We start from the raw sequence: 25,496 nt of genomic DNA, 5'->3' as shown, positions 1-25,496 counted from the left end.
GGCTCGGCCACAGCAGCAGTGGCAGCCGCCATCTTATTCGTCTAGCCCGAGGTCGCTGGCCCAGCCTGGCATTTTGGGCTCGCGACCACAGCAGCAGGCATATGCAGTCGCGGGCCCTCCGACGCAATGGACTCCGACGGATATTGAATCGGCCATGCACACGTTGACGTTGAACCAACCCGATTCGAATTGGTATATGGATACTGGCGCCACGTCCCATATGACATCCACAAAAGGTACTCTCTCGTCTTATTTTAATTTGAGCAATCGTAATACTGGCATTGTTGTTGGTAATGGTAATTCAATTCCAATTCGAGGTTGTGGTCATGCTAAATTGCCTCCCCCGAACCCTCCTTTATTGTTAAACAATGTCCTTCATGCGCCAAAACTCATAAAGAATTTGATATCGGTTTGTAAATTTACTACTGATAACTATGTGAGTGTTGAATTTGATCCTTATGGGTTTTCTGTGAAGGATTTCCGGACGGGGATGGCTCTCATGAGATGTAATAGTAGGGGTGCTCTCTATCCATTGTCCACCTTCAAATTTTCCACCAATTCACCGTCGACTTTTGCTGCCTTGTCTTCTACCCGTTGGCATGATCGTTTGGGCCACCCGGGAGCTTCTATTTTGGATTTTCTTAAGCGTAATAAAAGCATTGAATGTAATAGTTCTAGTTCATCTAGTATTTGTCATTCTTGCGTTCTTGGTAAACATGTTAAGTTGCCATTTGCTAGTTCTATTTCCGAAACTTTGTTTCCATTTGACATTATTCATAGTGATTTGTGGACTTCTCCAATTTTGAGTTCTATGGGCCATCGTTATTATGTTCTGTTTTTGCATGATTTTACCAACTATTTGTGGACTTTCCCTTTGGCTAGAAAATCTGATGTTTACTCAAAATTCATGGATTTTAAGACCCATATTCTTACTCAATTTGAACGTCCTATCAAGAATGTCCAATGTGATAATGGGAGGGAATATACTAATAGTCAATTCGAAAAATTTTGTGCATCCAATGGGATGTCTTTCCGTCTTTCGTGTCCTCATACATCCTCTCAAAATGGGAAAGCAGAAAGAAAAATCCGTTCACTAAATAATGTCATCCGGACTCTTCTTGCTCATGCCTCCATTCCTCCGTCTTTTTGGCATCATGCATTGCAAATGGCGACGTATCTCATTAATATTTTACCAAGTAAGCTATTGGGTCACAAATCACCTTTAGAGGTCCTTTACCAACGGAAACCATCTTATTCTCATCTCCGAGTCTTTGGGTGTTTATGTTATCCCCTTTTTCCGTCTACTACTATTCACAAGTTGCACCCTCGGTCAACTCCATGTGTCTTTTTGGGATATCCACCAAACCATCGTGGCTACAAATGTTTTGATTTATCCTCAAATAAAATCATTATTTGTCGTCAGGTTTTATTTGATGAGACTCAATTTCCGTTTTCCAAAATCCATACTCCGGCTCCCACCTCTTATGACTTCCTTGATGATGGCCTCTCTCCTTACTTGATCCATCATATAGCCGCCAGCCCTCCACCGCTGCCCTGTCCCCCTCCGTCGCTGCCCGTGACTCAGGACCAAGCCGACCCCTCCCCACCTGGGCAGCAGCCTCCATCGTCCTCTACGCAGGACCAGTCCGCCCCTCTCCCCCACCAGCTTCCCACCACCCCGCAAAACTCGACCATTTCTCCACCTGTCCAGCCCAATACCCACACACGCATGGTCACTCGTAGTCAGCGCGGGATTTTCAAACCCAAGCACCCATTTAATCTACATGCGGCGGTTACCAAGTCACCCATACCTCGTAAACCGTTGGATGCACTACGTGACCCGAATTGGAAATTGGCCATGGATGATGAATATGATGCTCTTATTAAAAATAAGACGTGGGATTGCTACCCCGTCCACCTAATGTGAATGTTATTCGGTCTATGTGGATTTTTACTCATAAAGAAAAGTCTAATGGTGATTTTGAGAGGCATAAAGCCCATCTTGTAGGTGATGGCAAGACACAGCAGGTTGGCATTGATTGTGGTGAGACTTTCAGTCCGATCGTGAAGCCAGCAACGATCCGCACTGTCTTAAGTCTAACTCTATCTAAACATTGGCCCATTCATCAGTTGGATGTCAAAAATGCATTTCTTCATGGCGAGCTCAAGGAGACGGTTTATATGCATCAGCCTATGGGTTTTAGAGACCCATCTCGTCCCGATTATGTGTGTTTGTTGCGCAAGTCTTTATATGGGCTTAAACAGGCACCGAGAGCTTGGTATAAAAGATTTGCTGACTTTGTTTCTTCCATTGGTTTTGCTAATAGCAGGTCTGACCACTCCTTGTTCATCTATCGCAAAGGGCACCACTTGGCTTACATTTTACTATATGTGGATGATATTATTCTTACTGCTTCTTCAGATGCTCTCCGTTGTTCTATTATGGGCTTTCTTGGCTCAAAATTTGCTATGAAGGACTTAGGTCCTTTGAACTATTTTCTTGGCATTGCGGAGATCCGTCACAAGGGTGGTATGTTTCTATCACAACGAAGTTATGCTACGGACATTATTGAACGTGCAGGAATGTCCTCGTGTAAGCCTTCTTCCACTCCAGTTGACACTAAACCGAAGGTCAGTGCCTCTTCTGGTGATCTGTGTGACGATCCCACTCATTTCCGGAGCCTTGCAGGTGCTCTTCAGTATCTTACCTTCACCAGACCGGATATTTCTTATGTCGTACAGCAGATTTGTCTTCATATGCATGCTCTACGAGATACGCATATGCTTGCTCTTAAGCGGATTATTCGGTATATTCAGGGTACTCTTGATCATGGTTTGCATCTCTAATCATCTTCAGTTACTGATTTGGTTTCATACACTGATGCTGATTGGGGGGGGATGTCCAGACACCAGACGCTCGACGTCGGGTTATTGCGTGTTTTTTGGGAGATAATTTGATATCCTGGTCATCTAAGCGCCAACCTACTCTTTCCCGCTCTAGTGCGGAAGCAGAATATAGGGGGGTTGCTAATGTTGTCTCTGAATCATGCTGGATACGTAACCTCCTCTTGGAACTACATTGTCCGATCCCTAAGGCTACTTTAGTTTATTGTGATAATGTCAGTGCCATTTACCTGTCAGGAAATCCAGTCCAACATCAACGCACCAAGCACATTGAGATGGATATACATTTTGTTCGTGAAAAGGTGGCGCGCGGCCACGTCCGTGTCCTTCATGTTCCGTCCCGATATCAGCTCGCCGATATTTTCACTAAAGGACTGCCACAGGTCTTATTTGAAGATTTTCGGGACAGTCTCAGCGTTCGTAAACCTCCCGTTTCGACTGCGGGGGTATGATAAATAGTGTAAATATGTAGTAAAAGAATATTTTGTAAATCTTCTATTTTAGGTTAGTATAGTTTGTATCCTAATAGGACATTGTACTATGGTATATTTACCAACTCAGTCAATGAGAATAATCACGAAATTAATCTCTTTCATAATCCTTTTCATATTTGCATTAATAACGTTGTTTTTTATAACCGTTCTATAGAACTTACGGCTAATAGGTATCGTCTTCTCACATAGCCCTACCGTAATGTTCCTTGTTTTAGTTATCGTGTTCTTCAATTTCATGTCATATCCACATTAGTCATTTTTGGAAATACGAACTCTAGATATTTAAATTATCAATAATTAGGCACCACAATTCCATATGATTCTCACTTCAATTCAACTTCATTCTTTTCATAGGGGCCACAATTAGAGGTATAATTATATCTTACTCCTACTCATTCTAAAACCTTTAATAGTTAGTGTATTTCCGTAGTTCAAACTTATGTTAACTACCTTGCTAATTTAATATTATAACTTCTGCAAATAGGTTACACTTGAAACATCATATTCTATACTAACATTTGCTTATTCATAATCAAGGTAAACGCGTACCAATTAAAGCATATCACACATGTAAATCCAGGAAACTCGTCTACATATCCTCTTCATTGTTCTCACACTCATGACAACTCCTTTGTCCAAATCTTTGGTCATTTATATATTTGATATGAATTTCTTTCTTGTCTTTATTTTTTCTCTCTTAAAGTGGCTGATAGTGAATAATTCTAATTCATAATCTGATAGTATTGACTGACACTAACTGATTACAATTGTACGACAGTATTAGGATACATAGATGTAATTTTCTTAGTGTGGGAAACCTTCAGCTTTCCAACCATATATTTAATATTGTTATAACGGTAGAAGTGTTAGTAGTTTAAACACAAACTACAAGGAAATATATAGTGGACTGAAAATAAAGGGAATAGCATTGAATTGAAATTTTCATGCTTCATCTCATTCTCCATGCATAGTTAGAGGGGCAGGTTATATTCTGGCTATAACACAAAGAGCAAAGAAAATTAAGCAAAGAACATAGAAATTGCAGTAGTGCTAGGCCGGGTATAACAAAAAGTACATTTAGTTTTATCAGTTTTTATCCAGAATCAAGTGGCCTAACTAACATGGATTCGCGCCAGATATAGAAACATACGATCACATAAATGAGGTAATGGTACAACTATTTTGTATATGAAGGCTACAAGGGTTCACAATCAGAGGATTCAGATCTTACTGCATGAGATCAAGTACCACATAAATATGCGTCGACTCGCCCATGCACGATTATCCATTCAGAAATCCTAGTACAAGAATGAAAATTTCCTAATTCATTCTTTATTCTATTTCCGTTGAGGCTGTGACGCAGAGAATGTAAATTGTATTACTGATATTTCAATTTGTCAATTGGTAGCATTAATTAGTATGCCTTAAATTCACCAAATTATTTGCAGAATGTTGCACTAGAGTGTCACGTGTTATTGATTTGTGTGCTTGCTTGGTTAGAACTTGTGTTATAGTTGAACTAATAAAGCTCAGTATGCTTTTGAAAAAAATAATGATTATGATCTGATTTCATTCTCAAGGTATAATTATGCAAGAAACATATGCCATTAACCCAATTACACATATAGCTCCATAATTAGTAAATTTATCTGTTTAAGTATATAGTCTAAATTTCTCATCAATTTGTGCTTCCTGATTGATAAATTATTCAAGTTAATTCTGGTGTAATGTGTCTTGCCTGAGATCATATTTCGCGTAAAGACTAATAAATATCTTATTAGTAGCTTGGATCAAATAAATTTAGACTAATGATTTGATTGCCTCAAGCAGTCAAACTCAAATTCAAGTTTAAGCTAAGAAATTAGTATAAATCAACATTCATAGACTACGAACAAGCTCAAAAATCATTTGTAGGAAGGTGAAGGCACCACACTGTGTAGCACACGTTTTTATCAAATAAATGACTCTGCTATCCTATATAAGAAAATTGTCTTATAAGTGATTGGTCATTTAAATATGTCCAAAACCGAAAGATGTGGCAAGTGGTGTTCTGGGTGCCAAGAGTGATATGGAAATAGAACAAATAAAGAGTAGTTAATTAAATGCAAGTGGTAGCGAATCGTCGATAAAGAAATCAACCTGCATCAGGGTTAAGTGGCATCTCCAAAAATCTATTTATAGCCTCAGTAACCACCCAAGTCCCAGTTCCCTATCTTGTGAGCTGTGATAGCCACCACCAAATATTATCCTATAATGACAAGTGCATTGCAAGATTTGGGAAGTTCTCGGTGGTATTGCTATTTAACTTTTGTCCCCATTTTTTGGGTTAAACTTTGTATCCTGTGTAAAAAGTTACATCTTTGAGTTTGATATACCAAGCTTTGTACATGATTATTAAGGTGAGAGTACTATTCTATGTCCTAACCAAAAACAAAAAATTAAGAAGGATCATAAACTATTTGGGTAGGTTTTGGCAATTTGATCCTGAGGGATGGTGAATTCCATCTATCCATGTTAATTAGGCCCCAGTGTTCTTGGGGAGATCAGGAAAACCAACTATGGCTAGAAGAATTCTCAACTCAGATAAATCTCAGATACCATATCTGAGAATCGGATATGCCTCAAATACTATATACAACAGCAAACATGAGGAGGAAAAGAAATTTTGCACCTGCAGATGTTCTGTAGCTCTGTTCACGGTTTTGGTTAAAACCAAGACCAAACTGAATAAAAAAACCGGCATTTGGTTTGGTTTGGTTTTAAATTTTGAAACCGATAATATTTGGTTTGGTTATGGTTCTATTAAAAAATAACCGAAACCGAACAACACCGATAAATTTTATAATTATTTATATGTATAATATTAGTTTTCAGAAATAATTATAAATACTTTATACCTTCTAATCATTAATTTGATTTTTGGTCTACTTATTTCACATGATTATTTAAGGCTCATGTTTTTAAGAATACATCCAAGCCCATATCTTTAAGTGTCACACCCCCAATGAGGAGTATGACGGGCTCCGACCCGTAAGCCGGAAACCACCTGACTTAACAGTTACTTTGAACATCACATATCATAACTCAAAGAACACCTGCACGAAGAAAAGACTCAACATAGAAATATTCGATCATTCAACACATATGTACATATGCAGATCGACAAGGTCACCACGACATAACGTATATCATAAAGCCGGCAAGGCTAACAGTAAAGTATCACAGACCAAAACAATGCCAACATGACCATATACCATGTTTACATACCCCACTATGTCTATGAGCCTCTAAGAGTGTACATATGAACATATATTACACTAGCAGAAGAGTACCAAAAGATAGCAAGTCCGGAGTAGTGGCACTTGCTGACACCACTGAGCTGGAAAATCCTAATGCGGTCGCTCCTCAATAACCCTGTCAGAGCCTGCAGCACGAAATGCAGCGTCCCGTGCAATGGGACGTCAGTACAGATAAAAGTACTGAGTATCTAAGGCTGGAAGCAATAACATAAGTAGGACAGAAATATAAATAGAGTAAAGGTAACCTGTCAGTTGAGAACATACAATACGCTGCATGAATCTTAAAAATCATATATAAGTAAGCACATATGTGTATCATATAAGTGTTAATGCTGCGGAACGTGCAACCCGATCCATATATGTTAGTGCCGAGGAATGTACGGCCTGATCCATAAATATAATATGTTAGTGCCGAGGAACGTACGGCCCGATCCATAAATATAATATGTTAGTGTCGAGGAACGTATGGCCCGATCCATAAATATAATATGTTAGTGCGAGGAACGTACGACCCGATCCATAAATATAATATGTTAGTGCCGAGGAACGTACGACCCGATCCATAAATATAATACGTTAGTTATACATAATGTAAATAGCATGCATGAGAGCTCATATGAAAGCTACAACTTTATCGGAGTGACGTAAGGTCGGTAACCTCCGATTTATATTATGGAATTCGTGTCGAATCCAAAGAAATAACTTAACGATGATGAACATAATAATATACCAAGAATCAATCAAATAACTAAGACATTAAGAGTTGGGCTACATGACATAGGAATGGAGTGATTTTATTATGGAACGCTCATATTCATACTCTAGTTGGACTGGCGCCAAGGAAAGAGAGAGAAATGAACACCTTACATACCTTATTCATCCAGTTACCACTTAAAGGATCCTTTACTTCAATGCCTGCCTTTCACCCGAACCTATATATATTGAGAAATATATCTTTAATCATACTTCCATCAACTTATATGCACTAATTATTGAAGACTAATTTGGGTTACGAAAATTTAGGCAGCATTTCCCCTATATTATCTACTTCTTCCAAATACCAAAACAAACAACAACATCAACAACAATATTATCAAGATTCTATAAGATATACATGTACAATTACATTCAAACTATCTTCAATTCTCAATCTATGCTCAACAACGCCAACCCAACAATCCATAACCCTTATTCTCGTAAATATTCCTAAATCGATATTAAGAAAGAGAGACTCATACCTTAACCTTGCTAGAATAGGAAGATCTTCAAGATTTACTTTGCTTCCAAGACAACTCCAACACAAAACGATACTATAATCGCGACTGCACGTTATCCGGACCTCGATTAATACTCCGTAACTTGATATTACTCAAAATCCTCACTTTTATGTGATATATAGGCTCTCATATGTTTGATGAGCTTTCTAGAGAATTTGGGAAATTTTTTATGGAGAAAAAGATGAATTTTAGCCCTTATATACTGGCTTAGAGTCGGTGACACTGTAGCACTATAGCACTGTGCGTTCGCGAGTGCAGTCCCCTGCTCTGCCTGCCTAACTTGTAACATCCATAATTCTCCACTCCAACATCGTATCGACGAGCGGTTTGTTGCGTTGGAAAAGTAGATTTCATGAACTTCGATTTAGGCTTTTACTGTGCTTCAACACTCCTCATATACTAAAAGATATTCTTCCTCAAACTTGGGCCAAAATTTCCCCTCATATTTTTCTCCAAAATTCCAAAAACTTAATTCCCTTAATTTACTTGCTCTCCAATCCTCCCATAGCTTACTATATGAACTTAAACCCTCATAACCATGAGATAGGTGCATACAATCTCACATATCCTGGGAAGTCCTCCAGGTCCACACTTAAAACAACCAATGCCTAATGCTCAAATTAAAATTATTCGAATTACGCAGTTTATCCTTCTTTTTTGTGGCCAAAATTTATGCCCGTACTCAAGGTCGTCCCTTTTCTTATTATCTGTCTGTCTACTAACTCTTCATGCATTATCATTCTCATTGTCTCTTCAGCCTCCGTTGTTTAAATTCTTGTATGCTCTTTTATCCAGTACTTACCACATACTTTTATCCGATTTTTTATCCCATCTTCTTTTTATTCAGAAATTCTTGTTCTCTTCGATCTCCACGTACCTTTCTTATGTTTTACAGATGTCCCAGACCTTTGTATTCTTGGAGTTTACTTATTCTTATTCTTCCTCCCTTAAAGATAACCTCAAGACTGGTCACATGTTAGCATCCTTTGCTTTCTATAGCAGTGGAATTATCTTTGTGGCACTTTATCTTTCAACTAGTTTAACACCGAAATGTCTCGCTTAATTTCTCTTTCCTTCAATTGGACTTCTGGCACTTGGCTAACTAACAGTAATTCTTGTACTTATATCAAAAACATCTCAAATCTCTTCTTTAATAATTCCTTTCCTTCAATTTACTCTTAAAGTTTCTAATCCTTAGTTCGGCTAATAAATAAGGGTGAATTCAGAAGTCTATCGAAGAATAACCAAGATTCCTAGTCATGCAGCGAATTCAAATATTTTCATTCTTTCCTTTGTCTTTAGCCTTCATTCATCCCTTTTCCAATAAGAGTCATCATGTTGCTTGTTCCATGAGGTTTCATTGTCACCCGCTTGTTCCAATCAAACGTGATATCCTTTGGTCATTTCCTTTGGGGTTCTCCTTCTACTTTTAACCTTTGCGCGACTCTCAGTTAATAAGTCTTTCCCATAGTTTTACACACTTATCTGTCATTTCGATTTATCAATCAAATGGATCTCTTAATTCCTTAAATGTCCATCTCCTTTATTTATATCCTTGAATCCTTTTCTCGCGATCTTATCTTCGTCTACTTCCATGACTTCACCTTTCGTTGACTTAGTCCCTCCTATTTCGCAGCCCTCTATTTCTCTACTAGTGGACAACTTTCTTATTCGGTTGTGGCACTTTTCCTGGCTTGCTTCTCTAGTGCTACTTTAGATCATCCCTCTTAGTACTAATCGATTTTACACACATATCATCTCATCTCCTTGTTAATTCTTTGGTCGGACTCCTTAATTCCTTGCTAATGGCTTATTATTCTCATTAATTACTTTACTTCGGATTACTCATCCAATGCATCAAAAATATCATAGCCAAGGGATTTATATTCAAATGGGACTCAATTCGACCCATACAACAATCCTCTGCACCATTCCTTATACACTTGTATACAGCATTTTCTTATCATCGTTGTTATCCCCTATCACAATATTATACTTACAACATACTAATGATCATATCTCAAGCTAATATACTATTTAAAATATCTACAAATCCATGTTTGAATCTTTCCTTCAATTTCTTCTCCTCCAATCTTAACATCATTACAAAATAACCCATAAACATGAGACTAAATTAAAATCTTATTTAATCACAACTTCCTTTTAATACGAGTGTGCTTCCTTCTTTAAGTCCTTGGCTCTTCTATACCAACGACTAATTGAGACTTAACTAGCTTCTACTCTTCTTCAAATATTTATTGTCGTCCCCACACCATTTTACTAGCCATTTCATCAGGACGATTATTTATATAATCCTATGACATATACTCTCACGATTTAATATAAACGGTGACTTATGATTTCACGACACATGAGATATTTTCTAGTCTCAGGCAGTACTGCTGTCATGCTATCCATAGGCATACTGTCTTCCTTTCTTTTAACGATCATTGAAATTCCTAAAAATATTCCTCTTTAAAAAATCTCACCTCTTCCAGTGCTACGATTTCTCTTAACTAATCCCGACTGTCCCTGATACTTATCTTTGGTCACTTGTAGGCCTTCTCACTTCTTCTGTTACCTTTTTGGGGTACGTTTGCTGCATATTTAATTGTAACCAAAATTTCTCTGGTACGAGCGATTCGAATCATTGTCTGGAACACAATGTATTGCATTGACAAAAATTATTCCCTTTGATTTTCTAAACCTTTATTATCTTGTCATGCCTCTTTTCCCATGTCTGTCTCATAATATACTTGCATTTAGTCCATTTTCACTTTTCTTTAGCACATCCTTACTATATTAGTTCATCTCGAATTTCGACTCATTCAAACCATTACATTTCCTTCTTCTGTACTTGGGAATATTCTAATTCGTCTAAGAATGTTCTCATATACAGTATCATTCGAGTATGGACCGTCTTTGGTAGTCATTTGGCCAACCCTAGCGATCTTTCAACTCCTCTAGTCCATATAATGCCGGAGTTACTTTCATCGCATAGTTTGACTTATTTCTCTGTTGCTAACTAGATTCTTGTATCAAGTCAAATGTCCACACATATTGGAAACAACTCAAACCACTTCCGTCGTTCATGCCTAATAGTCCCCTAGGTTAATGAATCAATGGTGACATCGGAATTCGTTAGGCTCCTTATAGAATGCCCGACTATACCATGCTCCTTCAGCCACAATTTTCCTTCATAGCTATCCTTTCACTAGTACCCTTGAGATTCCTCTTACTCTTGGTTCCTGATTCCGAGTTGGGTTTATACCATACCAGTAATGTAACGACTCGTTTGGTCGTTTAGCACTTTTGGATTCTTTTTCACTAAAATACCCTTTCCCTAGTTTTAAAAAGTATTCTTGACTTGCGGGAATTGGTGGCACGGTGATTTAATTGGCGGATACTTTGTGAAATATATTTATTTAATGTGTGTGAATAGTTTATTCATAGGAATATTATTTTCACACATATAAGGTATAAGTTAGTAAATAGAGTATTTGACGGAGTGGCTAAATTTCTAAAGTACACCAAGTGGTTAAGTGCATAAGTGAGATGGGCACACTATTGTGATAAGCTATTGGGCCAAGCCCACCTTTTGTTTGTTGTCACCTCAAGAAGGGTGGAGAAAAATATTGGGAAACATGGGACCTATTATCTCTAACCTAAAGGAAGAAGGGAACTAAATGAAAGTGACTAAAGTGGCGGCTTAAGGGTGGAGGTTGAGAATTTGACATGATTAAGTCTTCAGGTAATGCTCTATATTTAATGGTTTTATTGATTCCTTAGTATTGAATTATGTCCACATATGAGTACATTGTGATACCTTGTCAACCGCAAAGGTTAAGCTCCAGACATCACCATACATGGGCGGACCCACTAGCAAATTTTGGGTGCTCCAGCACCCATTGAACTCAGTCACGGAGTGTATAGCTGTATAGAAAATATAAACAAAACAGATATAAATAGTTAATAGAGCACCCATGAAGTGATAAGTCTGATAGGTAATTTGGTTAGGAGAGGGTGTTGGAGGCTTTGTTACTAAAGGGTCAAGAGTTCAAACCTCACTAGGAACTTTATTTTTTTTAATGCTAGATTATTTTTTCTTCTCTATTATTATCAAGCACCCCCGAACTCAAAATTCTGGGTCCGCCACTGTCACCATACGATTTGCTTGGAAATGAAAGTATTCCTTAACATATGGCTCTTACTAATTAGGAAAAGAGAAGGAAATGACTACTGGGATCTTTAATAGAGTTTAAAAAAGGTAGGGATTAACCAAAAGGTGGAAAATTATTGAAATATAATCGGTACAGTGCTCCATGTCAACTGTAGCTATGTTTGTTGAATTGATTTAGATAGAATAACATTGTGCATTCTTAAAATTGAGGAATCAATTATTGTGCACTCATTGAGGGTAATAATGAAGTAATGATGATCTAATCATTAGGTAGTAATGATGAAATGATTAATGGTTAATGGGTTCCTTCATATTTCTAGAGATTTGATTCACTGTTTCTTTAATGTTGCTTCTGATTTCATCCTTCACTTATGTTAGGTTGCAACTTTAATTTTGCTATATTTGGTATATGTAACTGAATATAGGTGTATTGTATTACATAAACACCTTCAAATTCTTGGTATTTGAGTTGTGGAAAGTGAGATTTCAATTCTAAGATAAGATTTTGGGGTAAAGGAAGATTTTGAGCTCTAGTCTTAAGAAATGAGAATTAATGATTTGAGAGTCCATTTAGGGATAAAACTGACTAATTTTCTGGATATATGACCCTTAGGTTATGGGTAAAATGATTTTTCAATAAAATTCTAATTTTGGCCTTACAGGCCTGCGGTCACTTTTTGGGGTAAGGTTTTGGGTTTCGAAAATAAGTATAGCAAAATGGGTATTCTTAGATTCGTATTCTAACGTATGTCGCATATTTGATAAACTTCAGTCGTTCAAAGGCTCTACGCAAAGGGAAGGCATTGGTTTGATTGCTCGTGGCACCCTCTCGGCATTGAGGTAGGTTATGACTTACTTTATGTCTAGACTCCGGTTAGCGAACCGTATGTAGATAGTAGTGATTGACGGGGGAAGCATGATAGGTCTTCGGGCATGGTGTGGAGGTGAATTCCATCTAGGTTGGTATTGCCAGTTGTTATGTGCGCTTGTCACCATTATTGTGATACTGTTATGTGGGCTTATCTCCTTTATTGTGATATTATTATGTGGGCTTGTCGCCATGATTGAAATTTCATGTATTTGATATAATTATCTCTCTCTCTCTTGTTATATCTCACTTGTCATATGAAAGAGGAAGGTTATTACTGAGAAATTGAATATTGAATTGCATTTTATTGTATGAATCTGTGGAACCAATGATTGCGGTGATTATTAAGGTTGATTTCATGCGAGGCATGCATCCCATATTCCATGTGTTATTTGATGTGATTATCACCTAGTTGTATCTATGTCATACACTAGCTCACTCATCTCATGAAAGGGAAGGGTAATATTGATGATTGAACCGTGGACAATAATATGACTTGTACTTGTTGATTGCATATTTATGATATAGTTGAGACTGCTATCATGCACGACATGCTTCCATATTACTCTTATGTTGTCCTGATGGTAAGGTGAGTGATTGAGAGACTCCGAGGTCTTTGCCGGAGATTGAGAGTGACAGAGAGACTCCGAGGTCTTTGCCGGAGATTAAGAGTGATTTATAGCCTCCGAGGTTTCTACCGGAGAGCACGAGTGGTACATGGACTTCGCGGATCCCCATAGGTCATGACTATGAGGCATTGTCATAGCATGTGTGTACGAGAGTGGAGCATGAAAGGTGACTTCTACATTGCATAGCATGTCATTGCATTGCATTGCACTCCATTTGAATTGTTATTCATGTCATTGCATGGCACATTCTCTGATTGATTCTTGATTGGTGAATTATTGAGTTGTTGTTGTTTGTAAGGTATTTATTTAGAGGCTTGATGGACTCGAGGTTTAGAGATTTCCATCTAGGCTTATAACCTGAGATATTGAAATCCCTTGTGACTATCGTTACTGCAAGACTTCCATATTTACTAGAACTGTTAGGGCTGGGCGTTCGGTATTCGGTTCGGTATTTTTAAAGTTCGAGTTCGGTAATTCGGTATTCGTTAATTGAAAGTATATACCAAATACCGAACTTTCAAACTTCGGTTCGGTAATTCGGGAATCGGTAAATCAAATTTCGGTTCGGTACGGTATTCGGTAATACCATTTTTTTGCTCATCAATACTCAAGATTTTTCTCTCTTTTATAAGTATGCATATCGATTATAGGATGAAAGAATTACCCTTTCAGTAATAAACCACAAACATTATAACATATACGTTCAGTTACATCAAACAATCCAATCTGGCGTAGAATGTGTCTCTTTGCTTTAAGAGAACTAGGAGGTAACTCACCCCAGCATAAGCTACTGCTTTGGGTAAGGTCGCAAGGTTTCCTTTATCTTCCGCGTAAACACTTGCATCAATTAAAACCAACCTATTCACCTATAAAGTAAAAGTACTTCGGAGTTAGCCATAAAATAATTCCTCTTTCTTACAAGAAAGTAGAAACTAATCTATAAAATCTGCATATTGATTCACATTATTGTATGTACTTACGGCTTCTGGATATTTGACAGAAAAGTCAATAGCAATAGCAGATCCAAGACTAGGTCCGACAAGTACCATTGGCCTCTTGATGTAGGTAGACCACAGCTGAAAGAAAAATGAGACTCAGATTTTTAGAACATGTAAATGGAAAATTCCTTAAAAAGTTTAATATCTGAGTGATTCTTCAAACCTTAAAAAGCCAGACCAGGGAGATTTGCCTAACCCTTATTACACTTTTATTGGTTTCTACAAATAGACAAATAAACACTACTTCCATAATTTCATAGTGTAGAGCTGACCAAGTAAGCAAGGGTGGCCCTTTTTAATGCTGCATAACTGTGATATCATAGCACTGCACAATGGGGTATAACTGTGTACGTGCCCTGGCAAACTAAGTATTATATAGTACACTACTAGAAAAAAATGAATGTAAATTTTACCTTACTTTTAAACTTAGGTATGCAACTTTATATTTATTAGAATGTGCAAAGAAAGAGACTAGTTCCAACCTTCCAAGCTTGTATGCAGTAGATCAGGATATTTAGTTTGGAATCAGGAGGTACCTGGTAAAGATGATCATGCTTGGTAGCTACATCGCACGATGGAAGCCTTTCTTAAATATCATAGGGAAAAAAAAAGATACGAACCATGAGCAAGTATTCGTCTTTGCTTGCAAAATCTTTTTGAAAAATAGAAACTGAGAAAGAGCTAGAACAAGAAGAAATACCTAAATCAGAGAAACCCCATCCTAAGATATCAACTGCCCATGTCTCTAATCCAGCCTCCTCAAGCATCGGAAATGTGTACCTCCACTCTAAACATGAGCTAAACAATGAGGGATAATGAAAAACACAGAGCACAGCAAGAGAAAGTAGTCAAAACATTAGCTTAATATGAGGCATACCTATCAAAACCATGGAGAAGCACAACTGGATTGGCCTCCGTCTGTTCTTTTGGCATCACACAACTACTCATGACACAACCGTTCAATAAATTTACCTAAAATGAACCAGCAATGAAGCTGGACCATCAAACAAAGGAAGTAACCAGAACTTCATAAAGAAAGAGAATGATTAATCCAGAAACAATATAGTAAACAAGAAACAAAATACTCCCTCTATTTCAATTTATGTGGCTTGATTCAGAGTATGAAGGTCAAATTAACTAATGTTAAATCAAATGAAGTTCACAGATCTTTACAATTTCAAGTCCAGTAAATCAAATCTAACAATCATCATAGACAAAAAAAAAAAAACAGACTTCAAGCATCTCCATTAGCAGGGAAAACGAGCCTTCGCAGCAGCAAAAAATAAGCACATCAGCAACAAAACTTTTAGCATTTCAGCAACAAGAATTTCAGCAGCGAACTTCAGCGTTCCAACAACAAAAACATAGTGTTCCAGTAGCGTTTCAGCAGCAAAATGGAGCGTTCCAGCAGCCAAAAAAAAAAACAGCATTTCAGCAGCTAAAAAACAGCGCGCCAGCAGCAAGTTTCAACATTTAGCAGAAAGCATTCAGCAGCAAAAATCAGCGTTCCAGCAACAAAAAATAGCATTTCAGCTGCAATAAAAACAACATTCCAGCAGTCAAAAATCCGCATTCTCACGACATTTCAGCAGAAAACAACCAATATAGTGCTATGCACCCAGGTGAGACACTCCAACAACAAAAATAGAGCAAAAATGGCAGGTGCAACACCAGGAACAGATCCTCTTACCTGAGGCATCTTGCGATTACAAATCAAGAATGAGGGAATCTTTTGAGCTATCACCCATATCTAAAAAGAATTTAAGATGTGTCAACAATTAAACTAAGTAAAAATATATAAAACAAAATACAAAAACTAAAAAACATACCAAGTTCAAGTTTCATAAGATCATTAAAATCTTCTTCAACATTTACAGGATAAGGCTCATTTCGACGCCAATCTTGAAGACAAATAACAGCTTGGACCAATTTCGGAGTCAAAGAACTCCTAAATGAATCAAGAATACGGCCCCTGGTGCTAAATGCACATTCCGATGCCACACTAGAAATAGGAATTGCCAACACATCACGAGCCACCTCGGAAAGAATTTTATATCTAGGAGAATGAGCTTTCCACCATGATAAGATATCAAAATTATCCTCATCATCATTATCACCATCATCATTATCATCATCATTCAGCTCTAGTTCTTCACTAAGATACTTTTCCAACTCCGACTTACCACCCAAACCTGTACCATCTTGTTTGTTCCTCTTCATTTGGATCCTATTTCTCACTTTTGCTGATTTTGTGCTAGTGTTAGAGCTAGATGAATCCGATGTCTGACCCGATGAATCAGAGAGAGAAGATGTGCGTCGAGATGCATTAGAGAATTTTGCTACATACTCTTCAAACATAGATTTCATGTAAGTCACCACTTCATCTTTTATTTCACTCCCCTTTTCATCTCCAAACATATCCTCAAGTGCGGCGCCAACATACTCAAGTTTGTTATGAGGATCTAAGATAGAGGCAATAAAAAACACCTTATTCATTTTTTCGGGAGCACCCCAATACTTGACAAACTTTTCTACCATTTTTTCTCCCATTTTTGCCAAAAAAGGATCATCATCTTCCATACACTCTCTTAAATGATTATGAAGCTCAACTATATCTTCAAAGGGACTATTAGAAGTGACATAAAGTGAACCTGAAACCTTTTCAGTTAGATCATAAAACCTTTTAAGAAATATTACCAAGTTTCTCACCTTTTGCCAATCATCACTTTCAAGTACACCAGCAATACTTCCATCTTCACAAACATGAGTAGCAAGATAAGTTGACAATCCACCATCTTCAAGATCAAACCTATCGAATGCACTCTCAAAATGTTGTGCGGCATCCAACATCAAGTAGGTCGAATTCCACCAGGTCGAAACATCTAAACATAATGACTTCTTACTGTCTATGTTTTTTAGTTCACAACATTCCGCAAATTTTCTAATCCTTGCGGCAGATTGTCTAACATATTTCACCATTTGCCTAACACGTTTGATAGATGGACCAACTTCTTTCATGCCATCTTGCACAATAAGATTCAAAATGTGAGCCATACATCTCACGTGAAGATGATTACCACATTTCATGTTAGATCCCCAATTAACCATTTGTTTGTGTAACTCTTTCACCATGACATCATTAGAAGAAGCATTATCTACAGTTATAGTGATTATTTTCTCCAATTTCCAATCAAGCAAACACTTACTAATACAACGGGCCATTTCGTCACCCTTATGACTAGTAACAACCTGAAAGTTTAAAATTCGTTTATGCAAGAGTCAATCACTATAAATAAATTGTACTGTCAAACACATATAATTTATTCTCTGTATAGAAGTCCATGTGTCTGTGGTTAGACAAACTCTCGGTGATGTTTGTTTCAAATACTTCATAAACTTTTGTCTCTCTTCACCAAAAACTACATAACAATCCCTAGTCACTGTTCTACGGGAGGGAACTCGGAATAAAGGTTGGGTTTTTTTCATAAACTTCTTAAAACCTTCCTTTTCAACAAAACGAAAAGGAAGCTCATCAAGGATTAACATCTCAACTAAAGCCCTCCGAGATACCTCTTGATCAAAAGTCCAAGTTGCCCCATCACCCATTTCACCTTCTAATGGAAAGTTTAAATTTGATTGTTTGTACTTAGAATTGGAAGTGCTAACCTTATTTGGATTTTTAGGACAAGTTTTCAAATGTTTATTCAGTCCACTTGTTCCATTTTTAGTTGCATCAGCTAATAGAACTTTACCACAATACTTGCACTTTGCTTTATTAATTCCATCTTCTATGAGCTTATCATAATGCGGTCAAGCAGCAAATCTTGGTTCTATAGCTTTCCTCTTCACAGTCACTGGATGTTGTTCAACTTCCGGTGTTGAATCAAGAGACTCGGTAATAGGTGTGCTTCCACTGACATTGGCTGTTCGACTTGCTTCATCTTCCATCTAAACATAGAAGAGATTACAAATGTTATAAGACATAAATTGCAAGGGATTAAGTATCATTTCTACTTAACATAACCAACAACTTAACCATACTTAACCAACAACAACGACTACTAAGCCTCACTCCTAAACTAGTTCGGATCAACGATATGAATCATCTTTATCCATTATGTAATATTTGGGCATGTGTTGTTCCACTATTCCATAATTTGTTGACATACAAATCTCTAAATAAACTAAAAAAGACTCCTGGAAAATACGAGACAAGATGTAAAGTAGGCCAACAGGATGAATCCTTAATCCAAACTAGTGAATACAACATACATGGACGAACCCCCAAGTTAAATCAATTCAAAATTATTATGAATCATCTAATACACACACAATCAGAGCCTACTTCCATGTTAAACATCTAAATGAGTAAATTTGAATTCCCATTATAGCTACTGATGACCAATTAGGAAAACAAATTAATCAAAAAAGAAGGATATTTTCCCCCAAACCTCAGGCTTAACAGAATAACTTATTTTCTTTGATTTAATTTTTCTCACCGGAAAGCAAATCTCAACTGATCACACCCAAAAAGAAAAAAGACAAAAAAAGGAGAAAATCTTCAACCCATTTAATTTCCCAGAAACGAAAGAGACAAATTTAACAAATATCTTTCTTTCTCTCCCAAATACTACTGCTATTGATACTATCCATTCATATATTTCTCTCCCAAAAACAACAACAATGAAGCATTGGAAGTGTAAAACAAAACCAAAAAATACAATATGGAAGCTATTAAAGAAGCTTAAATTAGTGAATCTCACCATTGTTTTCTCCTTGAGGAAGGAATGAGAAAAACCTAATGTGAGAAAAGAGACTTCGCACTTCGCAGTTGGAGCTGAGGTGATACCGTAATTAGTGATTACCAGACTTGGGGAGATTTTGTGTGAAGTAGAACTTAGGGATTTACTATGAAGCACTGAAGGTGAAGTGAAGTAGTGAACTGATCGATGGAGGTGAAGACGTGAAGTGTTAGGGATTTACAGTGGACTTTTACTCCTTTAGGCTATTGGATTTCTGGATTTGGGTTGGACTACTGGACTTGTTTTTACAATGGACCTTTATTTCGGATTTGGGCTGGACTACTGCCTACTGGACTTAATTTCGGTATTCGGTATTTACCGAATTACCGAACGGTATAATTGTAAATATCGAATACCGAACCCGAAATACTAAATTTTATATTTCAGTACCGAATACCGAACCAAAAACCGAATTACCGAATATCGAAATACCCAAATAGCCGGTTCGGTTCGGTAATTCGGTTTTCAGTATTTTATGCCCAGCCTTAAGAACTGTGACTGTGTTTGATTACTTATCTGCTTACTTGTTAGTTGCTTCTTGTTTATATGCGTGAACTAACCATTGTCGGCCTATGATACCTACGAGCCTTGTGTTGTGCTCATACTACTCTTGCTACACTCTTTGTGGAGTGTAGAGTTGTTTTCAGGTGATGTTCGGAGTCTCGTGACCATTTCGAGGCATTCGTCAGAGGCGTTTGGGTGAGATATTTGAGATCTTACAACCCAGAGTCTCTTCTTAGATTTCTGTTATTCCTTATCTTTAAACAGAAGTTGTATCCAGTTTGAGTCTTTTATTTGCTTCAAATTGTAAACTTCTTAGAAGCTCTTGTACGAGTCTAGACCAGGTTTTGGGAATTTCTTATAATAAAAGTATTTCTTCCGCATTGATTTTAATATTTAAACAGTTGGAGTGTGATTACATATTTTTATTCCGCATTTTATATCAAATTGAGGCAGTTAGGGGAAGGGTTCGCCCACCGGCGGGGTTAGTGTGGGTGCCCGCATGATCCGTGATTTGGGTTGTGACAAGTAAAAGTCGATACTCTCTCTCATTCATTCTCACGATTCGTCCTTTCCTTAATTTAGCTCATAGTTTCTCTTAACTAAGTGTTTGTATCATAATCATGCGTCATAATCCTTATAATGTCCCGCCAATTCTTGCTCTCATCATGAAATTTTTGTAAAATACGCCCTTTTCTTTCTTCTTTCGTTCATTTCTTATTTCCCTTTACGATACCATAGCTTGCTCGTAGATATGTCTATTCTTTGTATATTTGTCATGTTTCCTTTATAATCGTATCTCTATTCCAAGTCCATTGTCGTATGCAATCACTGTCTACCTTTGGCCAACCTTACTAATTTATTAAACGTCCTCTTATCGTCGCCGATCACATAACTTCATTTAATTACTTTATAATCGCACTTTCTCATACTTCTGTCCTCAAGGTCCTCCTTGATTTCCTTTGCTCTTAAAGTGCTTTTTCCCGTTTGCCACTTAATAATATCTACCTACTTCTAGGGTGGAACTTTCCCGTACTCGTTAACTTCCTTTTCCATATCAATATCCCTTTGTTATCTCTTACTAACCAATCAAATCTATAAATCGTAATACCGTATTTGAGTTCCTAATGTCAACTTTCTTTATGTTTCCAGTAGGTCTCAATCCTCCGAAATCTCAGATGCAACTCATTCCAGTTTCTTCAACTACTAATCATTTTTCCCTCCAGGGTTCCTCCTTTAAATTAAAATAAAATCACTCTAAAACTTCTTTTTGAAAGCGTCTTATACTTGTTCCTTCAATCATGACTTACTAAACGGCTGATGATCACATTTTCCCTTTACTCTTTCTCTATAGACATGCAAACAATTAAATTTGTAAAAAAAATCTTGGCAGAGTTTCCTCTATAATTCTTACTACCTCATTCCTGCACACAGCCCAGAAAACACATCCAATGCCCCACAGAGCAATCACAAAGACCCATAATAACTTGCTCAAGTTCTTATATCAACGTCTATCTATATTAATAAAACAGGAAACATACCTTTCGAATGAACAATTGAAATTCTCAGCAATTACCTCGTAGCAGCATAATCAACGGCTTATCCATGATAAAAACATTTGGCGTTAGAATCAGGGACATCATATCCTATGATTTAGCTCTATGGCACGATCTAAGATAAGAAAGAAAGTTCAATGGTTCCTAAATGCCTTGCAGCCTCTTGTATATAAGTGGCGCGCTTCACACCCATAAACAAGACTCTACTGGACACGACTAATAGACACTCCCTAGGACGAACTGCTCTGATACCAATTTGTCACACCCTCAAGGAGGAGTATGACGGGCTCCGACCCGTAGGCCGAAAACCACCTGACTTAACAGTTACTTTGAACATCACATATCATAACTCAAAGAACACCTGCACGCAGAAAAGGCCCAACATAGAAATATCTGATCATTCAACACATATGTACATATGCGGACCGACAAGGTTGTCACGACATAACGTATATCATAAAGCCGGCAAGGCTAACAGTAAAGTATCACAGACCAAGACTATGCCAATATGACCATATACCATGCTTACATACCCCACTATGTCTATGAGCCTCTAAGAGTGTACATATGAACATATATTACACTAGCAGAAGAGTACCAAAAGATAGCAAGTTCGGAGTAGTGGCACTTGCTGACATCGCTGAGCTGGAAATCCTACTGCGGTCGCTCCTTAATAACCCTGCCAGAGCCTGCATCACAAAATGCAACGTCCCGTGCAATGGGACGTCAGTACAGATAAAAGTACTGAGTATGTAAGGCTGGAAGCAATAACATAGGTGGGACAGAAATATAAATAAAGTAAAGGTAACCTGTCAGTTGAGAACATACAATACGCAATGCATGAATCTTAAAAATCATATATAAGTAAGCACATATGTGTATATGTGTATCATATAAGTGTTAGTGTTGCGGAAGGTGCAGCTCGATCCATATATGTTAGTGCCGAGGAACATACGACCTGATCCATAAATATAATATGTTAGTGCCGAGGAACGTACGACCCGATCCATAAATATAATATGTTAGTTATACATAATGTAAATAGCATGCATGAGAGCTCATATGAAAGCTACAACTTTATCGGAGTGACGTAAGGTCGGTAACCTCCGGTTTATATTATGGAATTCGTGTCGAATCCAAAGAAATAACTTAACGATGATGAACATAATAATATACCAAGAATCAATCAAATAACTAAGACATTAAGAGTTGAGCTACATGACATAGGAATGAAGTGATTTTATTATGGAACGCTCATATTCATACGCTAGTTGGATTCGTGCCAAGGAAAGAGAGAGAAACGAATACCTTACATACCTTATTCGTCCAGTTACCACTTAAAGGATCCTTTACTTCAATGCCTGCCTTTCACCCGAACCTATATATATTGAGAAATATATCTTTAATCATACTTCCATCAACTTATATGCACTAATTATTGAAGACTAATTTGGGTTACGAAAATTTAGGCAGCATTTCCCCTATATTATCTACTTCTTCCAAATACCAAAACAAACAACAACATCAACAACAATATTATCAAGATTCTATAAGATATACATGTACAATTACATCCAAACTATCTTGAATTCTCAATCCATACTCAACAACGCCAACACAACAATCCATAACCCTTATTCTCGTAAATATTCCTAAATCCATGTTAAGAAAGACAGATTCATACCTTATCCTTGCTAGAACAGGATCTTCAAGATTTACTTTACTTCCAAGCCAACTCCAACACAAAACGAAACTATAATCGCGACTACACGTTGTCCGGACCTCGATTAATACTTCGTAACTTGAAATTACTCAAAATCCTCACTTTTATGTGATATATTGGCTCTCATATGTTTGATGAGCTTTCTAGAGCATTTGGGAAATTTTTTATGGAGAAAAAGATGAACATTAGCCCTTATATAGTGGCTTAGAGTTGGTGGTACTGTAGTACTGTAGCACTGTAGCAGCGCGCGACACTATGCGTTCGTGCAGTGCAGTCCCCTGCTCTGGCTGCCTAACTTGTAACGTCCATAATTATCTACTCCAACGCCGTATTGATGAGCAGTTTGTTGCATTGGAAACTAGACTTCATGAACTTCGATTTAGGCTTTTGCTTTGTTTCAACACTCCTCATATACTAAAATATATTCTTCCTCAAAGTTGGGCCAAAGTTGCCCCTCATATTTTTCTCCAAAATTCAAAAAACTCAATTCCCTTAATTTACTTGCTCTCCAATACTCCCATAGCTTACTATATGAACTTAAACCCTCCTAACCATGAGATAGGTGCATACAATCTCACATATCCTGAGAAGTCCTCTAGGTCTACACTTAAAATAACTAATGCCTAATAGATTTCACGTACAAAATTACGAGGTGTAACATTAAGTCTTTTAACTCTTTTAAGTGTTAAGTGTAAACCTACGAACAGAAGCTCACGTTAGAGTCTAATGTCTTTAACTTAATATTTTAGCCTTTCTTTGTCAGCCATTTGATTTTAGGTTGTTTCTTCTTCTTTTTTTCAAATTTATACCTTTCTTTTTTCTTGTATTGACGGATCCTAAACTTCTAATATTTTTCATGAAAAGGACAGAGGTTGTAGATTTGGAGGTTCCTATAGAAGATACTTTAGTAACATCAGCATTTGTTGTAACTCAAGCACATGGTAATGCCCTAATTCTTCTTTCGTGGGTAATCTTCCTAAAAAGCAGAAAAGAACAAATCCTTATAGTCGAGACCCTAGCCTTGGGGATAATGATAGAAAAACATCTAAAGTTTGGGATCATTACACAAAGTTTTTTTAATAAAACGGGAGAATTACTGTCCCAAAGTTTGGGATCATTACACAAAGTTTTTTTTAGTTCATATATTTTCATTTTCATTTTAGATAGTCTTTATGTTTAATTAATATGTATGTTTGTAACAACAACTAAAAGCTCCTATGCTCTACTTTATTTCCAGGTATATGTATTAAGATGACAAAATAGTGCAGCCACTACTAAGTTAGTTTTTAGCCCTATATATAATAGTTTAGCAACTTTGGGTAACTTGAGTACTACACTATCACTAATAGTGAAAATATTTCTATGATGTATGTTCCACCTTAAACTATAAATAAAAGTTATCGTTTGACCCAAAACAGAAGACATGGATTGGATTTTTCAACTTTTTAATGTTTTACTGATAAGTCTCATGGCTGCTAGTCATAAACCGAAAAATCCAACCAAACTGAACCAAACCGACAATAACCAAACCGGTGGTTATTATTTTATTTGGTTTGGTTGTGGTTTTAGATATTTAAAAACCGATTAAATTTGTTTGGTTATGGTTTTAATCAATAACTGACCCAAACTAAACCATGAACAACCCTAATTGCCATACATATGATTCTGTTGCTGAGCTGATTTAGTACAGATTTGGAAGCTGTTTATATAGGTGGTATTAGTGTGATTGCATGCTTATTCCCATGCAGAGAGTTTCAACTGTATTAGTTTAAAATCACAACAGGAATGGGACATCTGGCCCAAGTAATACTTGCTAAATTGCACAAGCTGAAATTAGCAGGAAATGTGACTTGGAAACTGTTTTGGAGGCCTGAATGATATTCAACTAGATCTTGTTCCATACCACCTGTTATGCCCTATTTTGAACGAGCCAAGATAGTTTGCAACTTCCTGATTCTTCTAACTGGTTTAAAAAGGATTAGAGTCGCCACCTTATTTTTAAGGAAAAACAGGAAACCTATATGTATTTGTGTGTTTACTCCATTTCTAGTCCACGAAACCTAGGAGATTCTAGATAAGGGTTTTATTTACCCCGAGGGGAAGGTATTAAGCATCTCTCAGAGCCAGTTCGAAGACAGTTCTTAAACATAGTTTAACTGAACACTAGAGGGGGATTATCTATCTGTTTATTATTATTATTATTACCTGTTTTCAAAATGTTGTGATTTCATTAAAAAGCTACACTACGTGATAATGTGTTAAGTA

General features: G+C 37.1%; 1 protein-coding gene across 1 annotated transcript; it reads right to left on the bottom strand.

Moving 5' to 3' along the window:
- Nucleotides 1-14,358: 14,358 nt before the first annotated feature.
- LOC132619688 (alpha/beta hydrolase domain-containing protein VTE7-like) lies at nt 14,359-16,280 on the bottom strand. Its single transcript, XM_060334519.1, has 5 exons — nt 15,527-16,280; nt 15,350-15,447; nt 15,186-15,235; nt 14,632-14,727; nt 14,359-14,517 (listed from the first exon to the last, which is right to left on the bottom strand). The coding sequence occupies exons 1-5, from the start codon at nt 15,595-15,597 to the stop codon at nt 14,359-14,361; spliced, it is 474 nt and encodes a 157-aa protein (XP_060190502.1). The 5' UTR covers nt 15,598-16,280.
- Nucleotides 16,281-25,496: the final 9,216 nt, after the last annotated feature.

This window comes from Lycium barbarum, chromosome 11 (assembly GCF_019175385.1).
Source record: "Lycium barbarum isolate Lr01 chromosome 11, ASM1917538v2, whole genome shotgun sequence".
Classification (NCBI taxonomy): Eukaryota; Viridiplantae; Streptophyta; class Magnoliopsida; order Solanales; family Solanaceae; genus Lycium; species Lycium barbarum.
The sequence above is the reverse complement of the archived record's forward strand: the minus strand, read 5'-3'. Positions and strand labels throughout refer to the sequence as shown.